The following is a 9331-nucleotide window of genomic DNA, read 5'->3' as shown; positions in this document are numbered from 1 at the left end:
GTAATGGGGAAAACTAAGGGACGTGGGGGGCACTGTGGTCTAAATCACTAAGCCTAGGGCTTGCCATTGGAAGGTCAGCTGTTTGAATTCCCATGACAGGGTGAGCTCCAGTTGCTCGGTCCCAGCTCCTGCCAACCTAGCAGTTCGAAAGCACGTCAAAGTGCAAGTAGATAAATAGGGACCGCTCTGGCGGGAAGTTAAATGGCGTTTCCGTGCGCTGCTCTGGTTTCGCCAGTAGCAGCTTAGTCATGCTGGCCTCATGACCAGGAAAAACTTTGCGGACAAACGTAGGCTCCCTCGGCCAGTAAAGCGAGATGAGTGTCGCAACCAGAGTCGTTTGCGACTGGACTTAACTGTCAGGGGTCCTTTACCTTTAGAGCACTTTTTTTCTTAATGGGGGAAACTACAGTACAGCTCTCAGGAATCTTTGCGGGAAGCCATGTGCTTTAAATGTAACATTCCTTCTGTCGACTAGGGGCCTTCCTAGACGGAAAAAGGGAGACAGAAGCTACCGTAGTTGCAGTAGCTTCACCTCAGATTTGCTGCGGAGCGGCGGCAGTTAGTTGTTCTCCTAATCTGAACGTTCTTCGAAACTCTGCAGGGATTTCATTTATTAAGCCAGTTTACAATGTTAAAACTGATCTGCACGTGACGTGGGACTTTTAGGCTTGCCAAAGAACATTTCCTCGCCCGTCTTTCAAATTCCTCGTTGGCTCGGTCCCTTAATAACTCGCCAAAAGGCGCCAATTGGCCGCCTGCGCGTTTTGAGCGCGCAGAACGGAACAGGCAGAGCGCGCGCTGATTGGCGGTGGGCGGCGAGGGTCAGCGCGCGCGAGGGGAGGAGAGGGGAGCGGACAGAGGAAGACTCGGAGTCGAACGCTTATTGTTTAGATTTAGCTCCCGCCAGGGACAGAGTCGGGAAGGCGGATTGGCGGAGGGAGCGGTGGGCGTGGCCGCGCGCGAGGAGTAGGCGGGGGAGCCGAGGCGCGAAGCTCTGGGGTTGGCTGCGGCGTCTCCGATCGCCGCGCGGGGATTGGTGGCTCCGCCGTTCCGTTGTTAAGCCGGCGGCGCGCGGGGAGTGGGCTTTCGGCGTTTGGGCTTGAGAGGGAGAAGGAAGCAGGCAGGCGGGCGGGGGGGGAAAGAAGAGATCTGTCATGGCGCGGGTGTCTGTCCTGGGAGTTTCGTTGCTGGAGAATCCGAGCCCCTTCGGCCACCCGCTCCGCTTCCAGGTGCAATTCGAGTGTGGGGAGGCGTTGCCTCACGGTGAGTACGCGCGGGGGGGGGGTAGAAGCTCCCGCGCCAGGAGCCTTGTTCCCCAACCGACCCTCAGTCCGAGACAGGTTCCGTCGCACGAGGCGGCCGCCCGCAACCGACGCCCAGGAGCCCCCCCCCCTCCGCCCAGGATGGCAGGGCTGTGTGCACCACCACCACCCCGCCTCCACTCCCGGGGCTTCCGCTGTGGCTTTATTTTGCCAGCCTGGACCCGGCTCTCCACACGGGCTGATACGTGGGCGCTATACCTTCTAACTACCTTTATAAATAAAAATATAGCTTTCCGAACATGGTGCCTTAAGTTTTTGGCCTGCAGAGACTTAGCAGCTTAATTGGGTCGAGGCTGCTCTTGATATGTGTGTGTGGGTGTGTGAATGTATGTATATTTTTGTGTGTGTGCATATATATATATATATATATATATATATATATATATATGCATATATATATGCATATACATATAAATACACGCGCACACACACACACTTCAAAATGCCTCCGGATGTGGGGTGTCATTCTGACCATTCTGCTGAGTGAGGCCTTGGCCTCTGCCAGGAAGCCCCAGCCGGCAATACTGTTGGTCTGGGCAAAGAGCCAGTGTGGGGTGGAGATTTGGGCTGAGGAGACCACGGTTCAAATCCTTACTCAGCCTGGCAGCTCCCTGGGTGACCTTGAGCTTGGCATCTAACCTACATCACAGGGTTTTTAGAAGTGGGATGGGGTGGAGAGCTATGCATGTCTCATTTAGCTCCTTGGGGTAAAGGTAGGATTTAAATAAAATAAAATAGCATTGGCTGTTTTGGGGTGAGGGTTGTTATACACTGTTGGGAGCCCCAGCACAGGCCACGTCCTGATCTCAGTGCCAAAGCTTTGTGGGGACAAGGTGAGACCAGCAGAGAGCTCTAGAATGAATTCCCATATTCCCCGCCCAATAAATCATAGGCTCTCTATTTGTTCCTATAGGAAGAGTTTCTTGAATGCCATAGTGGGAGTGCAGCTGGTCATTAGCCAGTAGTAAGCCTGGGAGATTCACATGGTTAACAGCTATGCCTTCCTGGGCATTCATTTAGAGTCAGTAACATGGCAAAACTAGGAATTGTACTCTATAGAGTTGGTAACTTCTTGTCTGAATTCTTTCAATTTCAGTTGAATGTTTGTTGTCAATTTCTTATGGTGTTTAATAATTATTTACTAGATACTGCAGCTGTCTAGTGGGAAATCATGAAGGCTGGTCTGTTAGGTCAAATGGGGCAGTGGCCCACCAAACTCAACCTGCCCTCAGCTAACCCCCACCTGCCACTTGCATCCTATCCAGGCAGTGGCACTGGTTATCATCTTGCTTCTCCTTAATCTGTTATCATTTCACTACTCAACAAGGATGAACCTGGGGGCAAAACTAGAATAAGTTGACTACCTGTCATTGGCTCTCGCCCTATCAACTGTTCTTCTTAGAGAATGCGAAAGTCCCTTTATTCTGTGGTACCATTCTGCCTACTCCTTGGTACCATACCAGTCTCTTCCCCTACTATTCCCTTTCTAATTGTGGATTCTGGATTGTTAAATTGAAAATAACTGCCTTCCTGACTTCTACTCCTTGGTGATCTTCCACTACATTGGATTGTGTGAAGCAAGTTGGACTTGGTTCAGGACTGCTTTGAAGGAAAGTTGCTGCTTCTATCTCAGGGTAGGAGTGGGCTAAAATGTCATTGTGGGACATTGTGATAAATCTGGCTTTCTAAATGGTTGTTCTCTTGGAAGTTTACAAGGTGTGTCATTTCCTTAACCTTAAATTTAGGCTACTGATTTTCTTATGAGCAGCAGGCACAAGTGCAAATCAGGAGATTACTAAATTATGGCCCTCTCCACAGAGAAAAATTGTAAGTCAGTAGAGTAGCTTATCATGCAGACAGGTTTCTATTATGCATAAACTTGGGGAATTGCATGCAAGAAGGGGAACACTGCCATAAAATATAGGTGATCATCTTATTCTTACCTTATCATTTCACGTGCTGTTATTTTTATTCCACCGTTTTCTATACAACCATGAAATTTGGTATTGGGTGCATAGTTCAGTATTCCGGGAATTGCAGTTTTTGTTAGAAGAACTGAATGTCTAGCCTTACAGGTGGAAAAGATACAGAATATTTGAAAGTGTTTGGGCAGTGCTTGGTGAAGTTTCAGAAGTTGCAAGCAGGGAGTCAGCTGAGCAGAGCAGATAGGCAGAGGGGCACGTTTTAATGCCAGGGCTGTAGTGGGGGATGTTGACTGCCCTGGTTCCCTCAGGGATAAGTTGCACATAATTTATACATCATGCAAAGTTTTGCCATTGCTTTTTTTAAAAATAAAGCACAGGGCCTTCACATACATTATTAAGACCAGACTTCTCTTAAGAGTGTTGAGATGGGGAGAACTAGAGGTACAGAAAATCACAGTGAGATCCTTTACTTTGGGGGAGGATCTGTATGGCCTTTCCAACTTAGGAGTAGCTGCAAGTTTTCTAAATTTAATAACCTCTGTGGACAGATGCCAAAAAAGCGCTACCTGCAAAGTAGTAAAGTTTGTAGAAGACACATGAGAGTGAGCTGCAGCATAGGATCAACTTCCTATTTCAGATTCTAATCTCCTGTTAAGAGAAGTTCTTTCTTAGCAAAATGCCAGGACAGCAAAGAAGAATTTCTGGTGAGCAAATGGGGATACCGTACTTTTGCACATTCCTCACAGCTCCTTATAGTTTCTTGTTGCTCCTGATGATTGCTCCGTTTGCTAACATCCCTTTTGACTTGCATTGTTTTTGGCACAAAAATGTGGAACAGTGGACTTTACTGTATTTATTCATGACCTTACATCGTTGGATACAAGTTCTTGTTAATTAGCATTACTGTTCCATGTGAGAGTACTAGCCTTCATTGCTGCACTAGTGGTCTATCACAGCAGATTGTGCACAATATTTTCTGACTTTTGTTTAATGAGATGATCCATAAAGGTTCAAGACAGAGATAATAGCTAACTGGAAGTCACAGCAGATTTTGCATAGCAGATTCTTCACCCATGGTGGGAGCCTTTGCCTATCTGGCTTTTCTAAAGAAAAAGAATTTAAAACTCTATTTGTATATTTGCATTTAATTGCATCTGCACCTCTTGTTTAGAAAAAGGAAACAATGTAAAAAAAAACCTTTTACTAATCTGCTCCAAGGATTGTGGTGAGGAATCTTGACATTGAGATTATGAGTGATGCCCACTACTGGTTTATATGGCAGATTTTCAGACCTTGACCTGGAGAGAGAGAGAGCCATCTACACTGAACACTGAGAGTGCTTCCATATTGAGCCCATTGCTTTGCAAACATTACATCAATCTTTACCCAAAATTTCCCCATCATTGCTTAACAATATGAACTGTGGATATGAAAAGGGTTTTTTTGAGGCACTGGAAAATAATAGAGGTTATTCAGCCCCGCTCTTGAACTGGTGTACATATTCTCTAAACACTGGTGCTAATGGTGTATTTCAATGTATTGGCTTTCTGAAGATGAAGGGAAATTTCCCTCAATACGTCTAGGATTCTGGTGCCCACACTCTTGCCAACTGCATCCCTGTTGCTTTTACCTTTCAGATTTGGAGTGGAAGATCATCTATGTGGGCTCTGCAGAGAGTGAGGAATATGACCAAGTTCTTGACTCAGTGCTGGTGGGACCTGTTCCAGCTGGGAGGCATATGTTTGTGTTTGAAGTAAGTTTAGATCTTTCTCTTGGAGAAGGATAGGAAAGATAAGCCTAAGGGTCCAATCTCTAGATTTTTCTCTTTAGATTCAGACAATGGAGAAAGATTGACAGATTCATTGGAAAGGGACCTCCTGTTTCATTTTTAAGCTTTTTTATTTTCATTTTCCCTGATAGAGAAGTGATTGTTACCTGGAGAAAATGCACTAAAATAAGTACCATACAAATAAAGTTCATTATTAGCATATCCCTATTGTGTGTGGCTAGAGTGCTATTTAGGTTGAGAAAACATGGGCTACATCGGTCATGAAAAGTCACCTGGTATTGCTATACTGATATGAGGACATGGAGAGAGAGTGGCGTATGACAGCCCTGCAGTGTATTCCAGTGTTACTCAGTGTTTGGGGGGAATTGCAGCTTGAGTTCACCATGATTGCAAATGAGTAAATGCTTTTCCACCCTTTATGGGAAGACAGGGATTATTGAAAATGAATTGCTGATGATGGTATGAACACATAAATGTGTTAATATCAAAGTCTCAAATCCTTTTTGCTCAGAAGAAAAAAAATGTGGCTCTTTGACCTGTGCTGATAACATTGCTGTAGTAATTACAGGGCATTGCTGCATTCTGGAGTGGTACACCTCTTAACAACATACAGTAGTTAGCCAGTGCTTTCAGGATAGCAATTCTTGTTAGAACACTAAACTAAGATGGAGGCTGATTAAATTAGTGGCCCAGTTCCCTGGCTTTGGAACTGCAACTGCATTGCTTACTTGCTTTCAATTTGTGCTGACGTACCATATAACTCCATCCTTGGCCTTTCTACCATCTGTAGTCTAGCTTTCTTTCTCCAAAATATTTTTACAATCATGGTGAACTGACTTTAGGATAATTACCTGAATCTTTTGCTTGGTTTTCTGAGACTACATATTTTTGTTGCTTGTCTTTGTTGTTGCACAACACTGAAATAAAAAAAAGCTTTGATTATGAACTCCAGTCTGTTGGCATTTCATCTATAACTGTATCACTTTGTTCCACCAACATAAGCCCATTCCTGGTTATATACACCTCAATGGATCTTGAATGAGGACTCTGTAATATTCTCATTCAAGATTGGACCAGGCAGACCTAGGTTCGAATCTCCACTCAGCCCAGAAACTGAATGGGTAATTTAAAGTTTAAATATTCTTCAAGAATTGCAATGAGGATGAAATGGAAAAGCCTCAAGCATGCTGTCCTGAGTTTTCTTTTAAAGACAGGCAGGATGAAAATGTCACTTACCGTGTTTTGCTGTTTTCTCTGCAGGCTAATGCCCCCAACCCTGATCTAATCCCTGAAAGTGATGCTGTGGGAGTTACAGTAATACTTATCACTTGTACCTATCTGGGCCAAGAATTCATCCGCATTGGATACTATGTCAACAATGAATATATGGATCCTGAGCTAAGAGAAAACCCACCCCTCAAGCCAGACTTCTCCCAGGTGAGACACTGATCTGATAAAAGCAGCTTGTCCATCTTCTTGGCCTTCATGAAGGCCTGGGGACCCTTAACAGGATGCAAAGCAAGGCAAGTGAGGGGTGTGGCTTGGGGAGATACCAGATAGCGAGACCTGGGAGGTTGTATTTGGCCCCCAGCCTGGTGGTTCCCATTTCTTTTGGGGAGTACAAAATCCTTGCAAGGCCAGAGTAGTAGTAGCCTTTGAGACTCAGTCACTTTGCAGTGTTGGAAAATGCTATGCAGGGGGAAGGTAGATGTTATTTGGGATGACAATATGAAGCAGAAAGTTATACAATGAGTTCAGCTCAGTATTAATTTATTGCCTGCATTCTGAATAAGACAGTGCATTTTGACCAGAAAGCTGTGGAGTGGGCAGCCCTTGTGACATAGAATGGAGCTTTGATCTCCCCCCCCCCCCCCGGGGAGTTATAGCACAACTTAAAAATTCTGCTGTAGAATAGAGTGGTGATTATGGCCTGCTACAGCTGCATTCAGATAAAACCTTGTTTGTAATTGCATCTTCATCATATTATGTGCTGATTGATGTGGCTGCAGCAGAGTAGTTTGAGGGAGCTTTAAATCTCAAAGAGAAGATTAATGTGTTTAGTGAGGTACCTACTCAGCTCCGTGAGTTGAGGGGACATTGGTGATTCCCTCCTGGGAAGGTTCATGCTCTGACAAAGGGCTTCGAAGCATTGAAAGAAAATTGGGGTTACTGAGTCACAGCAGCAGATTTTAAGAGCCTATGGACTATAGAGTTTGGTTCAAGTCTTGTTTGCCATTTTGAAACCCAATGTGCAAGGTAAGTAGGTCCCCTGTACATGTCAAAAAGTAAGGATTACCAATCTGAAATAGAATTGGAAGGATTACAGATATAAATTTTCTCTTTCTGTTGTCATCAAATAAAATAGTGTTAACTTTTAAAACCATTTTTTACTTCGGTTACCCCTCTCCTTTCTTGATATTGCTGCAGGAATTGAGTATCTGTCAGCCTAGAAAGTTGATCCAAACACAAACCTATGTAACTTTTACCCCTGTTTTTCTTACTTCCAGCTACAGAGGAATATCTTGGCATCCAACCCCAGAGTCACCCGTTTCCACATCAATTGGGATGGTCCTAGAGACCAGATGGACAATATTGAAAATGTAGACCCAGAACCTGATAGCTTCCTGCCTCCTAGCTGTGCCTACATCAAAGGGTTGGTCCATTCCATGGGTCTGCAACCAGAGAATTCCATGGACTGTCTGTGATCCAAACACAATAATGTTGAGGACCCAGCGCATTGAAGAGCAGCTGACAAGTTTTTGTGGGACATGTAGGAGGGATTTGGGATAATGAAGCAACTGATATGTCTATGGAGATTGACAATTCAGAGTCCTTTTCGTGTTGGGATTTGTAACAGATCTACAGGTCTGTTCTGTCATAGAATTTCTTCATTGATACTTGGATCCTCCTGCCACTGACCCTTGACAGGCACCTAGTCAGGCTGCATAAACAAGAACCTTGTGTTTCCCTCATTTGTTCCAAGTCTCCAGAAGGCTGAGCAACGGGAGCTTCCTTGTTATTTTGAGCACCCATTTCCTGGGAATCTAGCATAGTGGGTGCCTTCTTTTCAGGACAGTTTTCTGTTGCAACACAGTTAAGTTTTGATGAGTAGCTGCTGGCAAAATAGCTAGCAATTGCAGTCAGGTCTTGATGCCTCTCAGGAGTTGATAAGCCTATCCCAATTTTACAATCTGTGCTTAGTAAAAGGTGATGGATGATGAGATTTAAGCTGTTCAATTTACCTGTTTGCACAAGGGTCCCAGCACTGGTTTTGAGAGCTCCCTCTTTTAGCTTGCACCAGTTGGCCGCCTTTCTACCACTGACCCCAAATCTGCCCAAGGCCACAGTGAGCAGGAATTGCATCAACTCCTTTAGACAGTGGCTAAGTTTACAAATCCCTCCACAGAGGAAACATGCCTTTCTTCAAAAGGCCTGCACTTGTGTGGTTATTTTTTCTGGCCTGCCTCCAGTCCCACACCTTTCTTTTCTGTTATTACCTGCCCTGATATTTGATCTCTCTGTTTCTCTCTCTGGTATTTTAGAGATGAACACAGCATATAGGTGTTTGAAACATTTTTGCATTGTATGTCTGACCAATAAAACTTTTTGGAATAAACTATTTTGTGAATTCTTAAGTGTTATCTAGTTGGTTGAATACAGAGAGAACCTTATTAAAGATTTTACTGCGAGGGACTACTCATTTTGGCGAGGTTAAAAAGATGTAGGTAGAATTTGCTTCCTTAAAGCAGGAGTGGCAAAATATAGTTGTGTGCAGTGTTAAAGATCTGTAAGACTTAGAATTGTAGAGTTGGAAGAGATCCTGAGGGTCATCTAGTCCAACCTACTGCAATACACCAAGTCATGCCACCTAAATCTGTCCTGACCCTCTGGACCAGAATTAGGGAGGGTGCAGGGCACAACACTTGTTGTGCAAGTGTAAATCTTTATGCTGATGGAAAGAGCAAGTTGGATACCACCCCTGATGATGGTCACGACCAGATTGCTATTTTCAGCCTTCAGTTAATATAGTGTCATAGGTTAGTGTCATTTTTATTTTTTTATAAAATGTAGGTTTAGATCAGATATAATGCCAAACCATGTTCTACTGTGTGAGTGAGTCCTCCCTGCCCAAGGAAACTCAAACCAATGCCCCAGGAAAATAGAAAAACAGTAAAACGGTAATATAACTGGTAAGACAGTAATGCAAAGATGAGAAAAGTATCACTCCAGGGGGGAAAGCGCCAGAATAAAATGCTCATCCAAATGTTTTAATAGCATACTTAAATATAAGCAAA

General features: G+C 44.2%; 1 protein-coding gene across 1 annotated transcript; it reads left to right on the top strand.

Annotated features, from left to right (window-relative positions):
* Positions 1-1097: 1097 nt before the first annotated feature.
* Positions 1098-8859, top strand: ASF1B (anti-silencing function 1B histone chaperone). Its single transcript, XM_035104838.2, has 4 exons — positions 1098-1263; positions 4885-5000; positions 6297-6473; positions 7544-8859. The coding sequence occupies exons 1-4, from the start codon at positions 1155-1157 to the stop codon at positions 7739-7741; spliced, it is 600 nt and encodes a 199-aa protein (XP_034960729.1). The 5' UTR covers positions 1098-1154; the 3' UTR covers positions 7742-8859.
* Positions 8860-9331: the final 472 nt, after the last annotated feature.

This window comes from Zootoca vivipara, chromosome 2, assembly GCF_963506605.1.
Source record: "Zootoca vivipara chromosome 2, rZooViv1.1, whole genome shotgun sequence".
In the NCBI taxonomy this organism is placed as follows: Eukaryota; Metazoa; Chordata; class Lepidosauria; order Squamata; family Lacertidae; genus Zootoca; species Zootoca vivipara.
Note: the sequence above shows the minus strand (reverse complement) of the source record. Positions and strands in the feature narration are given on the sequence as shown.

Bases quoted from the DNA above. Each gene is read 5' to 3' on its own strand.
- ASF1B (XM_035104838.2), top strand. From the start codon at position 1,155: ATGGCGCGGGTGTCTGTCCTGGGAGTTTCGTTGCTGGAGAATCCGAGC. The intron at 1,264-4,884 runs GTGAGTACGCGC...TTTACCTTTCAG, and splicing joins TGGGGAGGCGTTGCCTCACG to ATTTGGAGTGGAAGATCATC. The intron at 5,001-6,296 runs GTAAGTTTAGAT...TTTTCTCTGCAG, and splicing joins GGCATATGTTTGTGTTTGAA to GCTAATGCCCCCAACCCTGA.